Below are 25467 nucleotides of genomic sequence, written 5' to 3' on the forward strand. Positions count from 1 at the left end.
TGATGCGCCATTGACAAGTGTGAGAACAAAACGGCAAAGGGTACCTCTGACACCCCCAGTTATGTGAAACCCCTAGCAGCACCCACTCAACTTTACTGAGAATTTTAAAAATGTACATATAGAAGCACAACATAGGCCTACTATCAGGCAGAAGAGCAGCAGCGTAGATCGCCCGCAGGCGCCTGGTCCTGGGAATAAGGCGGACTGTGACGACCTCCCGCTCGCGTAACACGTCCATGGCGGCACTGGGCACAAGTGTGCTGAAACTTGGTACCAATGTGACATCATTAACCCATCTCGCACTCATACCAATTTCTGAGCTGTGGCCTTTTCTTCGTACTTGTCGACACGTTGCTGTTTGAAGCTCAGGCTGACGTCGGAGGGCGATGTGATTTTGCACCACTGCACAGAAAGGTAGTCTGCACATTTGAGCAAAATTTCAAACTTAAGCGCAGCAGTGGATGGGAATTACGGGATTTCGAAAAAGTATCCATTTAATTCTGTTGTGCAGTGTATTTTTTTTTCTTTTTTGTAAGTATATGAACGACAGGGTGTAAACGGTATAAGGGGTCAAAACAAACCTGTTACTAGAACACAAGTAAATATTTCAAAACGTCTAGTAACATGTTTCTCCATTTCCTACGGTTGTCCTACAAACAACAACAGTTCATCTCGGGACAATCTTTTTGGAAAAGTATACATTAGCGCTGCGCGTACTGAAATCACGAGCGTGACTCGCAAACATGAAGGCTACAACGGCCGGCGTTGTTGAGTCACTAACACAAGTGTTTTTTATTCCAGTCATCGATCACAATATGAAGTCCATCGACGATGACCGGTTTCAGTCAGTAATGAGCATCTTCATATCTACAATATAAAAAATATACAACTGATGGGCAGTCTATCTTTCAAAACAATACAGTATTTCCTTTCACGATACACTCTGATACAAACTGGGAATGTACTGACAAAATAAGGTAAAACGTACCTGTTCTGCACCATGTCCTAATTTGGTAAGGCCGTAATGGCATCGTCAAAACATATAAACACACTCAGCAAAGCATCGTCACGCAGAACTAAAGTATGGTGTAAAATCGGCCACATCGTCCACACGGTCATTTTGCGACTGGCATTACTGTACAACACAGACTGAAGCGCAGTAGCTACCAGAAATACGTTTGGTTATACGCTTCACCGACGTAACTGCTGTGGGCTTAGATGTACTCTTCATTTACATAAGAACCATAACACTATGAAAATACGGTAGGTAAAATATATATAGCAGACTTTTAAATTTTGATAACTACTATAGAAAACAACTGTAATAAAATAAAAGACGAATACAGTAACATAGAAAATTATTTAAAGGAAATGTATAAAAGTAATAGGTTTGACACTTTTTTGGTGAATTTACCGTCAAAAATAAAAACGTAATACACTGCCTATAGCAACCTATAAATCACCTATGAAAGCTAAAACGTCTATATGACAACATAACTGTATGGAAAGAAGACAGATCAATGATCAGCACCTTCTCTTGGCTCGGCCGCCATGATGTTACGCAGGATCGTAAGAACTTAAAAGCTAGAGGGCTTTTCGTACATCGTGATACAACTTCCACAGAAAAGATTTATACAACATATTAACAGTCAATAAATAAGATTATATAGTCTACCCATACAGTCCTGCCTGAGTCAAAACAAGGCCCCGGGAGTAGACAACATTCCATTAGAACTACTGAGGGCCTTGGGAGAGCCAGTCATGACAAAACTCTACCATCTGGTGAGCAAGATGTATGAAACAGGCGAAATACCCTCAGACTTCAAGAAGAATATAATAATTCCAATCCCAAAGAAAGCAGGTGTTGACAGATGTGAAAATTACCGAACTATCAGTTTAATAAGTCACAGCTGCAAAATACTATTGCGAATTCTTTACAGACGAATGGAAATACTGGTAGAAGCCGATCTCGGGGATGATCAGTTTGGATTCCGTAGACATGTTGGAACACGTGAGGCAATACTAACCTTACGACTTATCTTAGATGAAAGATTAAGAAAAGGCAAACCTACGTTTCTAGCATTTGTAGACTTAGAGAAAGCTTTTGACAATGTTGACTGGAATACTCTCTTTCAAATTCTGCAGGTGCCAGGAGTAAAATACAAGGAGCAAAAGGCTATTTACAATTTGTACAGAAACCAGATGGCAGTTATAAGAGTCGAGGGGCATGAAAGGGAAGCAGCTGTTGGGAAGGGAGTGAGACAGGGTTGTAGCCTCTCCCCGATGTTATTCAATCTGTATATTGAGCAAGCAGTAAAGGAAACAAAAGAAAAATTCGGAGTAGGTATTAAAATCCATGGAGAAGAGATAAAAACTTTGAGGTTCGCCGATGACATTGTAATTCTGTCAGAGACAGCAAAGGACTTGGAAGAGCAGTTGAACGGAATGGACAGTGTCTTGAAAGGAGGATATAAGATGAACATCAACAAAAGCAAAACGAGGATAATGGAATGTAGTCAAATTAAATCGGGTGATGCTGAGGGAATTAGATTAGGAAATGAGACACTTAAAGTAGTAAAGGAGTTTTGCTATTTAGGGAGTAAAATAACTGATGATGGTCGAAGTAGAGAGGATATAAAATGTAGACTGGCAATGGCAAGGAAATCGTTTCTGAAGAAGAGAAATTTGTGAACATCGAGTATAGAGTTAAGTGTCAGGAAGTCGTTTCTGAAAGTATTTGTATGGAGTGTAGCCACGTATGGAAGTGAAACATGGACGATAACTAGTTTGGACAAGAAGAGAATAGAAGCTTTCGAAATGTGGTGCTACAGAAGAATGCTGAAGATAAGGTGGGTAGATCACATAACTAATGAAGTATTGAATAGGATTGGGGAGAAGAGAAGTTTGTGGCACAACTTGACTAGAAGAAGGGATCGGTTGGTAGGACATATTCTGAGGCATCAAGGGACTACCAATGTAGTATTGGAGGGCAGCGTGGAGGGTAAAAATCGTAGAGGGAGACCAAGAGATGAATACACTAAACAGATTCAGAAGGATGTAGGTTGCAGTAGGTACTGGGAGGTGAAGAAGCTTGCACAGGATAGAGTAGCATGGAGAGCTGCATCAAACCAGTCTCAGGACTGAAGACCACAACAACAACAACAACAACAACAACAACAAACAACATATCGAGAGCACGACCCTTCTCCGCCCTTTGTAGAACTGTCAATATTCCCTATAGTGTGGTCGCTTTCTGCCAAATGCATTCCCAATGCGGTTTTGTTGTGCCTGCAAATGCTCCTTGAATATTACTTTAAAAGAACGGCCAGTCGGCCGATATAAAATTTGTCACAACTGCTACAAACCGATCTTGTAAGCCCCAGAACCATCAAAATTTTCAAAATTATTACACAAGTTGCGTTTTACACGGAGTTTCAGAGTGTTGTTAACTTGAAAACCACATCTAACCTTAGATTTCCTAAAATATTTTTCTATTAGTTGGGGCATTTTTCCGTAAAATTTCATTGCAATAGTTTTCAGTTTTTCTTTACTGCTTCTTTCTTTCTGTGTAATTATGCGTCTGCCTACTATTTATTTTCTGTTTTTTTATCCTATTGTACGGGCGCATAACATCATTTATAGAAAAGCCACTGGCTGCTGCAATTTGTTTTTAGATACTAAGTTCTTGGCGTATTTCATTGTCGGCCGATGCTAATCGAAAGAGTCGGTGGGTAATGGAGGTGACGAAGGCCCTTTTATATCTCGGCGGGTAGCGTAAACTGGCACCGATAACAGTATTTGTACATGTAGGCTTTCTGAAAATCTAAAATTTGTATCTTATCAACTTTTTTAATAGTAAGGTCTAAATAGTTAATGGAGCCCGCTTCTTCTACTTCTGTAGTAAAAGCTATTTTTCGGTGCATGCTGCCTATTGGCTTGAGCAAATGCAGTAACCTCATTCTCGACACCCTCCAACAGTAGCAAGATGTCATCGACATAACGTTTATCACATATAGTCTTAATCAAAATATCCACGTGTGTGCTGCCGGTCTATAGCTTCAGGTTGGATGAGTCAGATATCATGGTGAGTTTTGACGTCGTTTCCTTGTTTACGAGGGTACCCCTGCGAGAGTCACTAGAATTGATTAGTCAGAAGTTTGACGAGAAGACCACTGAACTTTTTAGGCATGTCTTGACTTCCACGTATTTTCTTTTTAATGGAGAATACTACGAACAAACGGAGGGAGTCGCCATGGGTAGTAGCCCACTCTCACCGGTGGTAGCGAATTTGTACATGGAGAACTTCGAGGAGGAAGCCCTGTCGTCATCCGATTGGAAACCTACTTGCTTTTTCCGTTACGTGGACGACACTTTCGTCATCTGGCCACATGGTATGGATAAACTCCTTGACTTCCTTACACATCTAAACTCCATACACCCCAACATCAAATTCACTATGGAGACTGAAACGGAGGGTAAATTACCTTTCCTTGACGTCCTGGTCAAGAGAAGGGCTGACGGCACCCTAGGTCATGGGGTGTATCGGAAGACAACGCACACTGATCTGTATTTGCACGCAGACAGCTGCCACCACCCTTCACAGAGGAATGGGGTACTTAAAACTCTAGTACATAGGGCGCGCACTATCTCTGACGCAGAGAGTCTACCCCAGGAATTGGAACATCTGAGAACTGTATTTCGAAAAAATGGGTACTCAGAGTGGCAGATTCAACGTGCTCTCCGCCCAACCACTGCAGCACAACCTGTTGAGATGGATGAAGTCACGAGGGAGGAGGTAGGCACTGCATTTATTCCATACACAGGCACACTCTCGGGAAAAATCGCCCGCATTCTGAAGAAACACCGGGTCGGAACTGTGTTTTGTCCTCCAAATAAAACTCGTGCACTGTTGGGGAGCGCCAAAGATGACCTCGGTTTGAGGAAGGCCGGCGTGTACCAGATTCCGTGCCAATGTGGCAAGTCGTATATTGGTCAGACGATGCGTACCGTCGAGGATCGATGCCGTGAACACCAGAGGCACACTCGACTGATGTATCCGAGCAAGTCGGCGGTCGCTGAACATTGTTTGTCGGAAAATCACGCCATGGAGTATGACCGCACAAGGATTCTGGTACAGACGTCGCGATACTGGGACACCGTTGTTAGAGAGGCCATCGAAATTCGCACCAATGACGACCTCATAAACCGTGACTGTGGCTATAATCTTAGCAAGGCTTGGGAACTAGCGATTGGGTTAATCAAGAGTAAATCGAGCAAACGTATAGTTGTGACGACCACGGCGGACAGAGCCATCACACCGACGTCATCTCAGACGCCGTCGCAATCTGTTCCACCGCGCGACCATGGCGCGGGGCGCGGACGGCGGAGGGAGCGCGCCGCGGGTATTTAAATCGGCCGCCGCCGTGACCGAACCCAGTTCCCTCTGAGCAGCCTTAGCGTACGGATCTCCGTGCCGGCACGTTCACAGGAGCTCAGTCCGTCAGCTCACCTGATGATGGCGACATGTATGATCGCCGAAATATTGTGCCCGTTGGACACTATAGACCGGCAGCACACCCGTGGATATTTTGATTATCAAATACGCCGGGAGAAACTCAAGAATCACAACATATAGTCTTGTCTTTTAGTTGTGGAGACATCGACATAACGTGTATAACATATAGTCTTGTCTTGTAGTTGTGGAGACTTGGCGAAGAACTTACATTCTACATAGTTCGTAAAAATGTCTGCTAGTGTACCAGCCAAACTGTTACCCATCCCAAGACCACCTTTTTGTTGAAATATCTTACCGTTGATGGTAAAAAGGTTACAAGTTAACACAAATTACAAAAATTCTGTGTATTCTGCAGTACTACTCTTGCTACGAGTTACCAGATTACGTTTAATGATCTGTATCGTTTCCTTTATCGTGACACTACTGTAGAGGTTTTTACATCTAGGGAAGCTAGTGTCGCATTATTTGGAATTTGTATGTTCTTAATCGCATTAGCAAGGTCAGAACTGTTTTCCACACCAAAATTGGTAGTGGACGTGTACAATGCTTTAAGCTTGTTGTTAAGAAACTTATTTAGTTTACAACATGCCGATGACAAATTGTTAACAATTGGACGGACTGGGTTTCCCTTCTTATGTATCTTAACCTGAACTTCTATTATCTCATTTTCAGAAAAAAAATCCCTCAGTTTTCCTAATGTAGTCTTCTTCATATATATATAAGGACCATTGCCTTCTCTTTTTCTAATTTTGTATTAAGATTTCTTAAGATCTCTCGTGATTGACGGTAGTAGAAGAGTTACACCGACTGGATAAAGCTTTATTAACGGCTGTGTCCGCAACTTCTAGTTTCATCATCTTAGCTGCTTCACACGCTATTTTAGTTTCAACTGTGACTCTTGTAATAGTAGTAGTAGTAGCGGTAGTAGTAGCTTTATTCATCCGTAGGTCTCTTTTTACAAGGATATAGGACATGTCAAAGTATTTACAAGTTTAGACCAATTTAAAATAAGCTAATTCGTATAAACATATATTTACAGACTCCTAGTTGGAGACAATCATTAGATTTACTCCTGGGATACAAAACTTTTTTTCACAAATAACTTATTAAATAATTTAATGCCACACTGTTCACTCGTATCTCACTATCAGTCACCACACACACTATACGTACGTTGTTTCATAACACTTCACTCACTACACACACACACACACACACACACTGGTGATCTCTGGACCATTTTCTGTACCGCAGCTTCCCATTTGCTATCCTGAAAAACTGAGTCAGCATGTCTCCATAATGAGTGAGATGTTGAGCTCAGAAAGAGAAAGAGGTGTTAGTAATGTGCTATGCATAGCTTGGGGTAAGTATTTCTAGAAACGAAAAAAGAAAGAAAAAAACAAAGTGAAGGTGTTATGTGGAATGTTGGATGTTTTATAATCATTATTATTATTATTATTATTATTATTATTTATTTGTACAACATTTTTTTAAATCAAACCCCTACTCTGTTTTATCTAAGTAATCCTTTAAGATATAAGATGTATTGCATAATAGGTACTTTTTGGCTGCCTTTTTAAATAAGTGTATTTTTGCAATTATTTTAATCTCTTTTGGTAATTTATTGTACAATTTTATTCATTGGTAGAAAATTCTGTTTTGAGTTTTATGTTTATTTTTTCTTGGTAAATACAAGTTGAGTCTATCTTTTGATGCATGGTCAAGGACAGAGCTGTTTGTGCAGTAATTACCAATGTTATTTTTGACGTGTACAACTGACTGGTAAATGTATTCACATGGAGCAGTTAAAATCCCCATTGTTTTGAACTGGCCATTACAACAAGCTCGGCTAGTATTTTTGGTTAGTATTCCTATGGCTCTTTTCTGGAGTTTGAAAATTGTGTTCATATTTTGTGCATTTGTTATTCAAAAAAGAATGCTATTGCTTAGAATTGGGTGTACATATGAAAAACGTGTAACTAAAAGACACTGCATCTTACACACTTTGTGTGTTCACAGCACTTCAACTGAGAATCAATATTCATTCCTAGAAGTTTTGCATTTGTTACACAGTCTATAGAGGTTCCATTATTCCTCTTCAAACTAAAATTCATGGCATTAGTTTTCTTTATGTTCAATGTCACTTTATTGCTTAGTGACCAATCGTAAACTTCCTTGAGGGTTTCATTTGCTGTCTCAGCAAGGACTTCTCTTGTTTTCTCAGTGACTATGACATTGCTGTCATCAGCAAATAGAATTTTTTCACCATGAGTAACACTACTGGGAAAGTCATTGATGTATATCATGAATAGTATTGGTCCTAATATGCTACCTTGTGGAACCCCTATATTAACCCTCCCATTACCAAGTTTTTTCACACCTCTATATTACCGAGCGGGGTATTTGGACTACCCCAAAAGAGTTTTGTGTTTTATTGTAATATTTGTTCTCAGTTTTCGTTATTTCCATTGAATGGGTTTATTTAGTATTGAGAAACAGCTTTTCATGTCATTAGAAGTATTTAATCAGATCACAGGTACAAAGTACAAAAATTTGTTTATATCTTTCACTAAATTCAGTACGCAACGAACAAAAAATAATCTATGTACCTCAACAGTCACTGGAGTAAAATAACACAAGACTTTTTTCAACTTTTCAGGCAAGTACATTTTTGCACTGCATGCACTTCACAGTAACAGTTTCTTCTCTGTGTATATTACAAACAGGTTTCTTGCATGTTACACAACAGAATCTTGATTTCCGATCTTCGTTTCTCTTGCAATCTTGACATCATTGTGGCGTTGGTAACTTGGAACACTGGGTGTGGATCACTGCTGTAGGAATTGCAATGCCACAAACTTTCAGTGCATCTTGTACAACTTTATGAAGACCGTTGATATTTTTGGCTCTCTCTTCCATGTTGCCTTTGCTGAGTCCAAATGTCAGTTCAGTCGTGAAGAGTTTACGTCAGCTTCGGTTATTCTTCTGCCATTCAGGAAATCTTTGAGTGTACAGAATATATGAATCCAGTGCTGCAATATCTATCATATCCATGAAGATTCTTAGTGGCCACCGCCTCGTTCCTCTAACACAACTGTATTCTCTTGTAATTTTGTCCCCATCATTTACAGCACCTTTGGTTTTGTTGTAGTGCAGTATGATTTTGGGTTTGTGTTCACTTTCTTCACCACTCACTTGTCTCTCATTATGCTGAGTAGAGCGTAGTGTTACTGCCTTGGGATTACAACTTGATAATAAATTCAGTTGGGAAGAGCACACCACAGAACTGCAGAAACGCCTTAACAAATCTGTATTTGCAATTCGAGTGTTAGCAGACATAGGCGACATAAAAATGAAAACGCTTGCATACTTTGCCTACTTTCATTCCATAATGTCATATGGTATAATATTTTGGGGTAACTCTTCAAGTCAAACAAAAGTTTTCAGAGTCCAAAAGCATGTAATACGTATTATTTGTGGAGTAAATTCACGGACGTCCTGTAGAAACCTCTTCAAAGAACTGGGTATACTAACTACTGCCTCTCAGTATATTTACTCATTAATGAAATTTGTCCTAAATAATATATCTCTTTTTCCAACAAACAGCTCAGTTCATACATACCATACCAGGAACAAAAATGATCTGCACAAGGACTTAAAAGCACTTACTTTATTTCAAAAAGGGATCCCTACTCAGGAACACTCATCTTCAATAATTTGCCAGTAAACATAAAAAATTTAGTTACAAATAAAGATCAGTTTAAAAGGAGCCTGAAAGACTTACTAGTGGCCAACTCCTTCTACTCCATTGACGAATTTTTTAATAGAAACAAATGATGTATTGTATATATTCATACTATTAGTATTGTTATTTCAGTTTAAAAAAAAAAAAAAAAAATTGACATGTTCCACATCCACGAGGACCTCCTCAGCACAGATCTATGGAACGAAAACTAATCTAATCTAATCTAATCTAATCTAATCCATTCCCTTCTTTGAAACATAGGAATCTAGAGTCAAGTGATTTGTGATGCCAAACATTGCAGAGTGAACTTCTCTCTTTCTGTTTGGCAAGAATTCCTTCGGAGTCTCTTTCTTATTGGAACGCAAGGTACCAACCAATGTCATGTTTCGTTTTATTAGTTCAGCAGCCAATGGGAAACTGGTGAAAAAATTATCAATTGTTACATCATGAACGTTATTCAGAAATGGTTCCATCAGATCCAAAACAACTCTCTGTCCTTGATTCACTTCCCGAGTATTGTCCACCATTCCTGTGTAAATTTGGATCCGTAATAAGTAAGATGTCTTCACATCAGCACAAACACAAATTTTAATGCCATACTTGCCAGGTTTGCTCTTCATATAAACCCTAAAAGGGCAGTTTCCTCGGAACATTGATAATCGTTCATCAATTGAGGACATCAGAATTGTATAGAATTGCCATGATCTCTTCGCTAGAAAATCCTTTTGACATCCTTACTTGCAGATGAAATACTGACTTGTGTAACAATAGTAACCAGCAACAATAACAAACATTGGATCTATGGCAATACTCAACAAAGAAGTTAAATGACAGATATATTTCCCAAAATCTTCTTTTTCTACAAATAAGAAAATAAGAAGTTTCATACCAAGTGGGGTAGTCTCACAACCCCAACAATAAATGACTTGAATAACAATGATAAAGCCAAAAAAATTATAGTCATGAGTGTGAATTCAACGTCAATCATTTTAGTACAAAGTCATGAAGCCACAGGCTTGTGGCCCTTCAGATAACATTATTATAGGGAAAAAAAAATCAACCTGGGGTAGTCAGAATACCCCGCTTGGTAATGCGAGGGTTAATGTATTTTGGTTCTGATAAGTGTTTTACTACATTTTTAGATCTATTTGAAGTACGTGTTATCTCTAGGTATGATCGAAACCAGTCATTAGCGACCCCTCTTATTCCTAATGCTTCTGTCTGGTCCCTTTAATCCCACAAACCAACCAACCTAATGCTTCTAATTTAATAGAATCTTGTAGTCAACGGTATCAAACGCCTTAGAAAGATCCAAAAATATACCTGTGATACACTTATCTTTATCAAGAGCATCAAGTACAACTTTTGTGAATTCTACAATGACAGACTCCGTATTTTTGTCACTTCAGAAACCAAACTGTGATTCGCTTAAAAGATTGTATTTCTTCAGGTAATTCATTAATCTGTCTTTCATAAATGCTTCTATTGTTTTTGAGAATGCTGACAGCAGGGAAATGGGCCGATAATTTTCTGTCTTCTGCATTACCTTTCTTAAGCAAAGGTACAACTCTTTCCTGTTTTAACTGCTCTGGAAATGTCCCTGATGTGAAGGATTCATTTATTATATTTGTCAAGGGGGATTGTGTAATCCCTTTGCATTGTTTCAGTACACACATTGGAGGCATACTGACTTTTTATTTTTTGGTTTTTGAACAGTTTTATTGACTTCATTCTCTGTGGTTGGAAGTAACATCATTGTATTAAGTGCAACATTATTTACATATGTTATATTTGTTTTGGGGGAATATTTGCTGTAACTTCTCTGCAATACTTGAAAAATGCTCGTTTACATAGTTTGCTAAGTATTGTGAATCATTTATTACCTTATGCCCCTCCATTAGCAGTATGTTATTCTGCATTTGGTTGCCTCTCCCCATTTCCTTTTTTATAACATCCCACACTGCTTTGCTTTTATTCTCTGCAATATATATTATTTATCAGTGTTTGCTAAAACCATTTAAAATGTCACTAATTTTTGCTCCACCCTCATTACTTGCATAGCTGGTGGGAAATACAGGGTGTCTCAAAAAGTCCACTGCAACTTCAATGTGTTATAGCATCCAAACTAACGGAAATATTCACACCATATCTGGCTTATGTGACAAGACAAATGTGTGAATCCTTAAGGGACCAAACTGCTCAGGTCATCGATCCCTAGACTTTCACACTACTTTAAGTAACTTATGCGAAGACAAACACACATACCCATGCCCAAGGGAGGACTCGAACCTCCAGCGGGAGGGGCCGCGTGGTTATGAGACAGACAAATTAACCAAGTTTTGCTGTGAGCGTTCCAGGTTGTCTCGAATTAAGCACAATGAGAATGGTTCAAAAAAAGGTTCAGAATGTGGAATGGTTTTTTTCAGACAAAATTGGACATGCAGGGTCAAAAGAACTTCCAAACACGGTATAGATAGCAACCACCCTCGCAGGTGTCGATACGACGGTGGTGCACCGCCACACTGGGATCAGACGGTGCAAGATGTTCAAGACCAGGAGTTTCCATTTCGCTAGATTGGCAAATTCCCTGGTCTCCTAGGTCACCTGATATTACACCAATGGACTTAATGCTACGGGGTATGGCAAGGATAGCTACTAAACACCTGTCAATCACATCAATGACTTCAAGAACCGTATCGTTGCTGCCACTGCCTCAGTTGATACAGATATGTTGTGCCGAGTGTGGATACACCTCGATTGCAGGCTGGATGTTGACCGTGATAACAAAGGTGCACATGTTAAATAAGACTGAATGGCACAACAACTTTGTGAGACAGTGTGTCACGTAAGTCAAACATGTGAATATCTTAATTAGTTTGGATGCTATGATGCATTAATGTTTTACTGTACCTTTTGAGACACCCAGTATTATCGCAAAAAAAGGGAAAAAAATGTGAACAGAGGATCAAACACATGTCGAAGTCTGTTGGCACGAATGCTGGTCACTTTTCCCCTTGTCCACACTGAAGTTTGCTTAATAACACGGGCCTCTTCTGCGGTGAGTCCAGATGAAATTGAACACGTAATGCTGTCTGTCATTAATCGCTTTATAGGATGTATCAGTGTTCTAGGTCAACATTTAGAGCACTGATGTCACAGTTATTATAACCACGTATGCATCTTTCCAAGATACAAATTTGCTTAATTTTGTATAGTAGGACACCTATCTGTAGGACCTCTTCTCCTGCTATAGGGACAGTGGTTTGTGGCACATTTATCTTGTTACTATTTCACCAGGTTCCACAGATGTTAAGTCGTTGAAATCCTCATCAAATGTCATTGCCAATGCCACAGGCAAGGTACAAATTCTCGTTCAATAATTAAAAGGACCAGAGTAGGTGTCAAACTTCGGCCGCTAAAAATGTTAATAATTACTTGTGTTCATCAGTATATTCTCCACCCTGTCTTAATACCTATTATTTGAAATTCTCCATAAAAATGTTAGTTGCTACAGGTGACAAAGTTGAGTCCACAGCAACCTCGTCACAATGTTCATAAAACATTCATACTGAAAATAACTCTACTGCAAGCATAACTCAACCAGGTCACACATATTTGGTGTGATTATCTCCAATGTATCTGGTACTGGGATGTTAGTAAGTAAAGACTTGGCACCGAAGTTCACCAGTAGGCCAGTTGTGAATACTTTTGTTGTTCGCAATGGACGCCAAATTAGAGTGCAGGCATGTTTCGTACTGTCTGTTCGATTCAGCCCTCTCCGTTGTCTTCGGGGTACATACTAGCCATACGTTATGGGTAACAAACACAAGTTGGTGGTATTGATGACTGGTGACCATTACGGTGCATATCTATCTTTCACGACCGGCTCAATGTCGAAATGATCTGGCTGCGGGCAGCTTTCTGAGCTGACAAGACTTTTTGCTACAAAAGTCTCAATGCATGCACAGTCTAGTCTGTAACAGACCAAACAGTGCATAAGTACACTTCGCATTGTTCTGTTCACAAGTGGCTATACAACGCACTCTACTGGAACCACAATGAGAACCCAGATTTACGTTTAACTCCATTATACAGGGTGTACATAAAGTCCGGAAACACTTTCAATTAGTTATTGCACAAGAACTAAACATTATACAGATGTCATACATATTGCATTTTGAAGAGAAACTCAAAGTTTTTTTTTTTTTTTACAACCATTCCATATGTGAACCATGAGTGACCCGGCAAGTCTTGCCATACCCATCCCAGCATGGCATCGTCGACTGTGGCAGTCGCTTCCTATATTCTCTCCCGGAGCTCTGCTACATCACGTGGTAGAAGCAGTACATACACCAGATGTTTTGTGTGTCCCCACAGTAATAAGTCATGTGGACTGAGATCTGGTGATCGGGGAGGGCATTTCATGAAACAGCTGTCCACTTCTGTAGCACAGCCGATCCATCGATGTTGCAGCTCCGTGTACATGTACGTGCTCGAGTTAATGGGATGCGCGACGCACGGATTTCTTTGGACTCCTTATGAATGTATCTCATACGCGCTCACACTGGGATGTCTGCTTCTCTTTGCCGGACACAACTGTACTTGGTTCTAAACATCCGTTGAACAGCTGTAGCACTCTTGTTTTTGTCGAACTCCAACACACAGAAAGCTCCCTCCACACCTGAACTCGCCATGTTTTGCAACTAGCACTGACTATTGGCAAATTACCAAACTACACTGTGGTGGTGGTTTCTCTTCAAAGTGACATGTGTATGATATCTGTACAACACTTGGTTCTTGTGCAATAAACAATTGAAAGTGTTCCCAGACTTTATGTACACCCTGTACACTATGTGATCAAAAGTATCCGGACAACCCCAAAAACATAAGTTTTTCGTATTAGGTGCATTGTGCTGCCACCTACTGCCAGATACATCATATCAGCAACCTCAGTAGTCATTAGACATCGTGAGAGAGCAGAATGAGATGCTCCGTGGAACTCACGGACTTCGAACATGGTCAGATGACTGGGTGTCCCTTGGGTCATATGTCTGTACGCGAGATTTCCACACTCCTAAACATCCCTATGCCCACTGTTTCCAATGTGATAGTTAAGTGGAAATGTGAAGGGACATGTACAGCACAAAAGCGTACAGACCGACTGTTGTAACCGCGACCGGAACAGTTGCGGGGTTACCGAGAACGAAGCACTGCGGGACCAAACGGGAGCGGTCCCGCAAACAAAGAAACAAACGAGAAAGGACGGACACTGACAACGACGGACGACTGAGCAAGACTTTATGAACAACAACACGCAAGAAGCAACGGGGTCACAAGTGACAACTTCAAGAATTTCACAACGACCACTCGTACACAGAAACAAAGTAAACATGCTGTCTGTAGGTGAGATGTCGATAGACTCCGGCGAATATCAGATTGCCTCGATGAGCGAGAGGCAGGTGCTTCAATACAGGATAGGGGTCGTCGCTATTGGCTGCTGGGACCACGTGCTGCACAGTGGCGCCCTCACGTCTTATGCGGGCCAGGAACGCACGCAGTCACGGCCTATGGCACAACGGCTGCAGACTACGTCGCAACGGCTGCAGAGACCTCTAGTGGTAATCTAGGTCCATGCTGTCTGATATGGATTCGAAACCCGCGACACTCGGTACCAGGCCGACCTTGTCTGTTGACTGATAGAGATTGCCAATGGTTGAAGAGGGGCTTAACGTGTGATAGACCGACATCTATCCAGACCATCACACAGGAATTCCAAACTGCATCAGGATCCACTGCAAGTACTATGACAGTTAGGTGGGAGCTGAGAAAATTTGGGTTTCACAGTCGAGCGGCTGCTCATAAGCCACACATCACACCAGTAAATGACAAACGACGCCTCACTTGGTGTAAGGAGCGTAAACATTGGACAATTGAACAGTGAAAAACATTGTGTGAGTGACAAATCACGGTACACAATGTGGAGATCCCATGGCAGGGTGTGGGTATGGCGAATTCCCGGTGGACGTCATCTGCCAGGGTGTGTAGTGCCAACAGTAAAACTCAGAGGCGGTGGTGTTATGGGTGGTCATGGTTTTCATGGAGGGGGCTTGCATGCCTTGTTGTTTTGCATGGCACTATCAAAGCACAGGCCTACATTGACGCTTTAAGCACCTACTTGCTTCCCACTGTTGGAGAGCAATTCAGAGACGGAGATTGCATCTTTCAACATGATCGAGCACCTGTTCATAATGCACGGCCTGTGGCAGAGTGGTTACACGAAAATAAAATCCCTGTAATGGACTGGCCTGCACAGAGTCCTGACCTGAATCCTACAGAACAGGTCTGGGATGCTTTGGAACACTGACTTCGTGCCAGCCCTCACCGACTGACATTGATACCTCAGTGCAGCAGTGAAGAATGGGCTGCCATTCCCCAAGAAACCTTCCAGGACCTGATTGACCATATGTCTGTGAGAGTGGAAGCTGTCATCAAGGCTACAGGTGGGCCAACACCATGCTGAATTCCAGCATTCCCGATGGAGGGCGCCACGAACTTTTAAGTCATTTTCAGCCAGGTGTCTGGATACTTTTGATCACATAGTGTATTTAGGTGTTCCCTGTGGTCAAATTAGTGTTAAGAAAACACGAACACAGAAGTCAGGCTTACAATGGCCAGAATTGCCATCAGCTACAGTAATTTTTGGAGGAATGGACACCAAAGTCTGTTCGCCATTCAGAAAATAGTAACTTTTCCCCTTTCCCTTAAACTAATGCTGTCATAACTTACTTGAGGAAGTTCCCTGTGCAAGCCTTTGTTAAATGAGACTTCTTGAAGTTTAATTTGCTCAATAATGTATATTATTATTGTTGTATGGTATACAATCAATCTATGTTGTTTTTGATGGTTGGCCTTCCTTTGTGCCCAAATTTGTTCCATCCTTCCTTTCTTTCATCAGACCACGGTGTTCCAGTCTGTTTTCTGATTTCCTTCTGACCAATTTTCCAATCAAAAATCTTTGGTCTGAATGTTTTTCTATCTGTAACGTCTGCCTGAGTTATACCGGCAACATTAAGAGCCTCCTTAAGCGCAGTGAACCATTTAACTGGCTCAGTTTTGGCCTTACTTCTGATTCTATTTGTTTTGTCAACTTAGTGGGTGTCATTCTTTTAAATCACCCATAAAATTTAAGTCTTCGTTTTCTCATTAAACCATGTATGTCTTTGTATTCTCCTCTTTCCTTATTACTTCTCAGCCTGTAAGTTCCTCCATCAATAATTTTGTGGCCTAATATTTTCCTCTTAATCTTTCTTTCTTTTGAATTTCTTCAATACCCCTTTTCTACTTAAAATTAAATTTTCTGCTCCTTGAAGACATTCAGGTTTGATTACAGCATTGTGATGCCTAAGTTTGCTGAATTTAGAAAGTGATTTTTTATAACAAATATTTTGTGTTAGTCTGAATACAGTTGCCATTTTCTGACAGCGAACTTTGCAGCTTTTTCCAGACTTTTTTTGTATGATTTCCCCCAAGTATTTAAATTGAGAAACGCTTTTTATTTTTCCATATTTAGTGTTCAAAAACTTTGGTGTTTGCTTGTTGCAAGTCATATATTCAGTTTTTTCAAATGATATTTGTAATCCAACTTTTTCCGCAACTTCTTTAAGGATTTCAATTTGTTTTTGAGCTGTGGTAATACCCCTAGTTAAAACTGCCGAATCATTTGCAAAGGCGAGGCAGTCTCCTCTAATATTACTTCTACCTAATTTGATTGATTGATCTATGTTTTGACTCTACTTTTGTTCTCACCATTCTGTAATTACCTTTTCCAAAATACAGTTAAACAGTAATGGGAAAAGTCCATCTCCCTGTCTAACACCAGTCTTTATATCAAATGGTTCAGAGATTTCTCCCATGAATTTAAGTTCAGAGCTGGTTCCTGTTAACGTTTCCTTAGTTAGTGTTAAAGAGTTTTATTATCTAGCCCTCGTTCCTTTAAAATATGGGAAAGAGATTCACAATCAAATGAGTCGTACACCTTTTTAGAACCCGCAAATGTACACACAATATTGTTACTAGAAATCCTTTAGTTTTAAATTAAGAATTTGTTCCAGACAGGATCTGTTCGGTGTAAACCCTGCTTGGTATTCATCAATTTTAGGTTCTAACTGTTCTTAGCCTCGATGAAGTAAACACTGCAAGAGAATTCTGTACATGACTGGGAGAAGAGAGAGTCCTCGGTAATTATTAACACAGGTTATATCTCCTTTTTTTTGCAGTGGGTGAATTAGGGCAATTTTCCAGTCTCCAGGTATTTTCTTAGTTTGCCAGATATGTCCTATTAGTTGAGTGATCTCTTTTATAGTGTTAGGGCCAGCTGATTTTAGTAGTTCTGCAATTATACTGTCTTCTCTGGCTGCTTTGTTGTTTTACAGCCTCTTAATTTGTTTAGTTATTTCGATTTTGTGAGGTTCTTTAGAGCTAGGGTTGGTGTTGTTAGTTTGGTATGGTTGGTATTTATTCGCTGGTTCTGGACAGTTTATAGTTTTCCAAATTAATCAGCAAGTACATTACAATTTTCCTGGTAGTTAAGAGCCAAACTTCCATTTACATATCTTAAGTAAAGACTCTGAGGTTGGTAACTGATTAGTTCTGTTTTGAATGTTCTATAAAAGTTTCTTGTATTGTTCTTTAGGAAGTTTTTTTCGATTTCTTACAGTTGGGCATGTTTGCAGTTTATTTTAGTCTGTTGGATTAATTTATGTGTTCCTTTTCGTACAGTTAGAAAGGTGGTGTACGTATTTTCAGTTTTATTACTATTCCAATTCTTGAATGCCTCATGCCTAAACTTAACAGCTGTTTTACAATCCACATTCCACCAAGGGTAGTTTTGTTTCTTTTGAAGCAGAATTAAATTCTGTGCTATTTTGATGAACTTTTCTTTTAGGCTTTGCCAACTGTTGGAGGTTTTTTTTTGTGAAGTTCACTTTGCTATGTGATCAAATTGAAATTCCCCAATAAATGTATTGGGTGCCCACCAAGTATTTTTGTTTAGAAGGGTTCTTTTTAAAATATGTTGACAAGATTTGAAGGTTAAAATTTTTTCATGTTTCAACAAGTCTTTGACCTTTCTGGTTTGTCCATTTATGCGCAGGAAATCCACCCAAACATTTTTTCTCTTTTCCTAATAGAGAATTAAAATCACCCATAAAATTCTTAACATGATTTGAAGGAATTTTCTAGACTATGTTTTCTAACATTTCCCAAGCTTCATTAGCTTCTTCAGGTTTTTTATGGTTATCCTCATTGACTGGCACATGGGCATTAAAAAAAGTGTATGCTCTATTTGTGCCGTTAAGAGAAATTGTCATTAGTCAATTATTAATGGTTTTACCTCCGTTATTGAACTTAAAATATTTTGGAGACTGCAAAAACCACTCTCTAATGTGGTGTATTATTAAGTATTCTTTTATCAGTTTTACTTTTAAAAAGACGATAATTGCCGAAATCCAAGGCGTTACTGTCCGCCATTTGTGTTTCTTGAAGTGCCAAAATTTTAATCTTCTGTTCTTTTAATGTAGCTCCCAATTAATGAAGTTTATTTGTTTGCAAAAGTGTTTGTATGTTAAGTGTTGCAAAAATGTATTATTCTTGGTTTTTAAGTTGGCCAGAGGACTCCAACTGACTCTGTTGAATCACATTGCATTTTAACCTGGCCGCTCCATAATACGAAAGACTAGTTGCACCAGTAATACCGGCAGTGGATTGACCGTCTGGGGTAATACTGTAATTATCAAAATGCTCCATGATGATCGTACCTGAAATCAGGTGGGGCTGAGTAGACTTACTGAGAGTGTTAAAACTGAAAGGATTACCTCCTGAATAGAAATTTCAGTCGCATCACTGGTGAACAGACGCTGACCACTTTGCCGATGCTACAAGAGTGATGCAAAGTGGATTTGGTTTTTGTCTTGCCTTGGTCTGGGACTGCTTATTCTGTACTCGCAGCTGTCCACCGTATCTGATGGGACACCTGTGACCCGTCCAATACCCTAGGCAAGCTCAGCTTCTTAAACCTTTAGTTACAAAGTCTTGAAGTCTGGATATAAAAATTCAAGGCTGTGGCAACTGCTCTTGCAGAATGTAATCACTGAACCAATATCTGAATACGGTAATAACAGATTTTCTATTAATGCACATCCCCGTGGGTGATGTCAAATGATAGCTAATTTAGAAGCGAAATAATTGTGAATAAATTAGAAGTCAGAAGTTTGTGGGCGTTACAACAAGAACTTGGTGGTGGCTTAGTGAGCAGGTGTATGGGGAAATAGAGAACCTACCCACATCCACCATCTGCTTCGAACAATATGTATCCAATGGCGAACACAAACCACTCACAGAAGTTTACTACACATAAAATATCTCGTAACAGAATTACAGTTATTTTCTTAACATTGCATTCATTGACTTTGACAACACGACATAACTGCGTACTTTAAACATGTCGTAGATCTCACACCGTGCTACAGGTCTCCTGTCACCATAACCTGCACTCTAAAAACTGATATAGAAGCAACATAAATATTGTTAGTGATTTATTCCATTCACATTTTGTGCACTTATGATGTCACACACAATACGACTGCACCCTGCATAAGTCAAAACTCATGTCCGGTATTGGTAGCTTCAGCCAATCCGTGACATGTCAGGATCCAAATGCCTGAGGCTCAATCCCAAGTAACTCCAAGACTTTTTTTTCTGTCCCATATCGCCTAGCATTCATTTGTTAATGTGGAAAATGCAACATGGTTTGGAGCCCACAGCTGGTCCCCTGATAACTGGCTGTGTAAATAAAGTTTGAAAGTCTGACGAAGGTACAGGGAAACCACCTCTTATAGGACCCTGATTAGTGAAAGCACTGTGGTGTTCAAATAAACCGCCACGTTAGTGACAACTTTAGCTTTACATAGAGTTGTGCTTACAGAGCATTTCCTTTCTTAGCACAGAGGATAAATTTAAAAAAAGTAATGAGCAGCCAACTTCAATCATCATGCCAAAATTGCTCTCTAATTGCATTTATTCAATTTGTACGTTACAGTATTACAAACAAAAATGGAAAGGCATCATCAGCCCATAGATCGATCTGAACACTGGAGCTCTTTATTAGGCATAGTGTTATCAGAAGTGATGTGTTCTAGTCTTCCTCAAAATTCACATTTCAAAGTTGAACATTCAGCTATTCTTACAAGGGAACCTCCCCATCGCACCCCCCTCAGATTTAGTTATAAGTTGGCACAGTGGACAGGTCTTGAAAAACTGAACACAGATCAATCGAGAAAACAGGAAGAAGTTGTGTGGAAAAAAATAAGCAAAGTATACAAACTGAGTAGTCCATGTGTAAGATAGGCAACATCAAGGGTAGTGTGAGCTCAGGAGTGTCATGGTCCCGTGGTTAGCGTGAGCAGTTGTGGAATGGAGGTCCTTGGTTCAAGTCTTCCCTCGAATGAAAAGTTTAATTTTTTATTTTCAGACAATTATTATCTGTCCATCCGTTATGTTTTCATCATTTTTTTGGGAGTGATTATCACATCCACAAGAAAACCTAAATCGGGCAAGGTAGAAGAATCTTTTTACCCATTCGCCAAGTGTACAAGTTAGGTGGGTCGACAACATATTCCTGACATGTGACGCACATGCCGTCACCAGTGTCGTATAGAATATATCAGACGTGTTTTCCTGTGGAGGAATCGGTTGACCTATGACCTCGCGACCAAATGTTTTCGGTTCCCATTGGAGAGGCACGTCCATTTGTCTACTAATCGCACGGTTCTGCAGTGCAGTCGCAAAACACAGACACTAAACTCATTACAGTCAACAGAGACATCAATGAACGACCGGACAGATCATAACTTTGTGAAAATAAAGAAAGTAAACTTTTCACTCGAGGGAAGACTTGAACCAAGGACCTCTCGTTCCGCAGCTGCTCATGCTAACCATTGGACCACGGCGCTCCTGAGCTCACAATATCCTTGATGTTGCCTATCTTGTGCATGGACTACTCAGTTTGTATATTTTGCTTATTTTTTTCATAGTTCCACACAACTTCTTCCTGTTTTCTCGATTGATCTGTGTTCTGTTTTTCAAGGCCTATCCACTGTGCCAACTTATAACTAAATCTGAGGGGGGTGCGATGAGGAGGTTCCCTTGTTAGATTTTGTGTAATACTGCAATCTGTCATCAAAGTCTGAAGTATGTCATCTAATTACAGCATACTGCAATTTATGACAGTTTTCTTTACTTGTGTGTAGTTCCACACACGCAATACCAAACTGTGAAGGTTAGAGAACCATTTGATCAAATGCACAGAGAATACATGCATTCACATCAGTGAAATCATGTTTTCAAACAAAACATTGACTGCAGAACCAGTCACGTATGACAATACCACATACTCCAAACTATTGGACAGTGTCAATTGATCTCAGAAAAACAATATTGCGACTATTACCATTGTTTGACAGCTGATCAGAATGTTCAGCACAATCAGTACATTGTAGTACAGTATTGTCATATAGGAAAAAGATCACACATATTACCCCCACACTAAAATATATGTAACACCTTTAGCATATAAACTACAGCAGAATTTAAAGATGTGAATCATTATACATGAATCTAGATGCTTTGTGTAGTTGATTGTTTCCATAAATTTCCACAAAAAATAGAAATGGTAGATATATGGACTAGGGCAAATGGGAAACATACAACAGAATACAGGTCAGAGAGAAAGAACGAAATGCAACACTACTGAGCCTGAGGAATTCAGTAAGTCATGTGAAAAATCAAGCACTTCGTGTTTACTATTATCCAAAGTGTGTTTTATCTGATTAGAACAGGCAACTTATCTATAGCTAAGTATTTCCGTAAAGTTTTATGGATGACATGCACATCACTAAAGAGATCTTCCAGATGATCAACAAAATTCATCTGCTTTTGGTATAGGAGTTTACACAAACCAAGCTTCATCCAACACAAAAGGGTTGGAGACCACATGTACTCTACCTTCCTCCCGTAAGACTGGAAGTAATGCAAGTATAATACATGTGTTTTCTACTTGTACTGAGCACAAATAATTGATCCATCAATAACTGAAGTACAGACCACTTCTCTAAGTAGGGATTTGAGAAACTTCTCATCATGGAATAGAAAGTGCTTTGTAATACATTGTCATACAAAATAGTCACACAAAACACAACAGCTAAAAATCATGTTTTGAGTCCTAGTACACTAAAGTAAAAATATTAAGCTGTCAACTCAAAAGTTGGTTTGAAAACCACAGTGCTTTACCAGGTGAAATACTTTTCAGGGTGTTATACCCTTTCCTTTAACTTTCGAACTGACTAATCTAGGCAGATACCTTGTTGGGATCAAATATTTGGTATTTTTCGTATCAACAGGTAATTCTCAGAGCTGAAAAAAATTATAGATGTAATAAAAAATCTTAGCATCAACTAAGGATTGAATCCCGGACTTTTGGCTTTCTTGTCCGACTTACCCACCGAGCCTCACATATCAAGATACATTTATATTATTTTATCCATACTCTATCTGAGACTGCCAATACATAATTAGTTGGTAGTTTCTTGTATTCTCCCAGTTTGTTACCAGCAAATCATAACACAATGAAAAATTATAAGGATACTGACAGTTTCATCTCCACCTGTACAATTTTCCACCATTTACTTGTCAGTTTATTTACCACCATATACTTCAGGCTATAAGTTTGCAATTTATTGAGCTGAGGTTGTTCAGTTATGATTATAATATACCACATATCTAGTACAATAAAAACTCACATTTAATTCCAACGATAACTGTTAGCCTACATATTTCATGACACCTAGGTCCACGAGTTACCATTTTGGTATTATGTTCACAGAACTTTTGTCAGTACAGGAATCTCTTATCCTGGAAACCTCAGATCCAGACACCAATTACCTTATTCTTCTGTAATATCTATCCCATGAACTTCACAACAGACAACAGAATACAAGTCATGGAGAAAGAATGAAGTGCAACACTACTGAGCATGAGGAAGTCATGTGAAAAATCAAGTATTTGGATATGTGCTTGTCTAACTGCTACAAAGATCTTTTGCAGAATCTCTCCTAGGTAGTTCATTGGCAGATTAAAAGCTCACTTCAATGAATAACAATGCTGGGCTCTCATGCACAGCTAAAGGTGAAATAATCAAGTGACAATCTTCTGTACTGATTGTTCTATTCTGAGAACCCACTGTAAATGAACAGAAACATTCCTATACCAGCTAAAATGACAGAGCAAGTTCCGTAAACCAAATGAAATGAAAATTAAGAAAAACAAAAGGCAAACAACACTTATTCTAATTGTTTGTGTGCTACAGAAATTAGTTTCTACAAAAGCAGGGTCCACACAATCAAAACCTGAAACATTGTTACACTCACCAAGAAGCCTGTAATTTCCATAATTCTGTACCTACATTACTGAAGTTCACGCCGGCTTAGCTACACCGAATAACATTATTACAGAATACAGGCATACATGTAAGGAGGCAATATTCACTGCAGCAATGAACATTGTTTTTCAGGGAGTAGTAAAAGAAATTTATGATATTAGGGAAGCAGGACATATAGTTTTGTTGACAGATCCAGATCCACTGTTGCTCACAGTTAAACCAACACTGACAAGCTTCTCATCAACCAATCAAGACAATTCAACATCTCAAGTAGGGGAACAAGAGAGGATTATGTTGCAGTGTGGCTGAGAGAGTTTGGATGGTGAATAGCCGATACGGACAACTATGGTAAGACAAGATAATCTAAATATTAACAAACCAATTTTAGTTAACGTAAAATTAAAACCATATGAATGCAATTTTCTATTTATGATAGTTGAGAGAGTTTTGATATTTTGTTATTTGCTACATACAAGTTCCGTTATGTACTTCGGAGATCGCAATAGTTTTCAGATAACTGTAATCGCACACGGGTGAAGGTTTTACTATTATACTGTTCACAACAAAAACCTGGAGTTTCAAGCAACGTTTATGCAGAGCAGTATAGTGGACGCTGATATAAGTCTGCGCCAAAATGGAACTAAGTACAACAATGAGTAAGTAGCACTATTGTTGACAGCCTTTCTGGTAAATTATTTCTATGCAATGTTCTGCTGTAGAGTTGCATTAGCACAGCATCAATACTAGTAAGAATTCTGTCGGTAATTAATACAGAACTAAGGCAACTTTTCTTACTTCTGTTTCATGAGCTACGCTGCTTGCAACTGTATTTACTCACCGTTTAAGGGCCAGATATTCGACGGCAACGAATGAGCAGCGTAAACTCGACCAAGGCTAATGTTGGCAGCCAAGGGACCAACCAGCACATGATCCTCGGGAGAACTGCTGTCAGTTTCAGGGGATTCAGATATGTCATAAGCGCCGACGCTTGAATTCGGTATTCCAATTGCTTCATGACTTGAATGACTGTCAGGAACACTTGACAAGGATCTTGCTCTTTGTCTATCACTCGACACAGCACCTGGAATTGCTCTTAGAAGGCTAAATCCCGTACTCCCAGCAGCAACAACATCGGAACTGCTACTCGTAGAAAATGTTCTAGTTCGCGGACTTGATCCTCCACCGTTTGCCGTACTGGCTTTAGCACCCATTACACTTGATGCGGTATTAAATTCCTAGCAAACAAAAATTTTGTATGTTGTGAGGACTACGGATTCGAATACGACCGAAATCGACACAATCATATCACTGACCCTAAGACAATAACACGGCCACAACAACAAGCGGCCATAATGCTGCTGACTACCATAGCACACCCTAGCGCGCAAGAAAGAAAACAAAACATAGTGACGGCCAACTTCCTCGTATTGCTGTAAAATAATCTCTGGTGTTAAATAGTAGCGAAGCGAAAGGCTCTCCTTGGCGGTGGATTTAAAAGATCCATTTGTCGGCTACCATTCCTATAATGCGAGTAATTTTTAAACATCTGAATAAGTTTATTGAATTTAACATATATTATATTATAAGAAGCTTCGTATCTGCGAAAGCTATAACGCTGCAGTTCACAAACAAATGAGATAGGCAGGAAGATATCAGAAATCAATTTATGACACATAATAACAAATTCAAGTAGGGACTACAAGAGTTGCACTGTAC

At 39.5% G+C, this 25467-nt stretch overlaps 1 protein-coding gene across 1 annotated transcript; it reads right to left on the bottom strand.

Annotated features, from left to right (window-relative positions):
* Positions 1 to 24581: 24581 nt before the first annotated feature.
* Positions 24582 to 25126, bottom strand: LOC126251414 (uncharacterized). The gene has a single exon (XM_049951824.1). It carries the CDS (start codon positions 24960 to 24962, stop codon positions 24582 to 24584), a length of 381 nt encoding a protein of 126 aa, XP_049807781.1. The 5' UTR covers positions 24963 to 25126.
* Between the last annotated feature and the right edge of the window lie 341 nt (positions 25127 to 25467).

The sequence above is a fragment of the Schistocerca nitens genome, chromosome 4 (genome assembly GCF_023898315.1).
Source record: "Schistocerca nitens isolate TAMUIC-IGC-003100 chromosome 4, iqSchNite1.1, whole genome shotgun sequence".
Lineage (NCBI taxonomy): Eukaryota > Metazoa > Arthropoda > Insecta > Orthoptera > Acrididae > Schistocerca > Schistocerca nitens.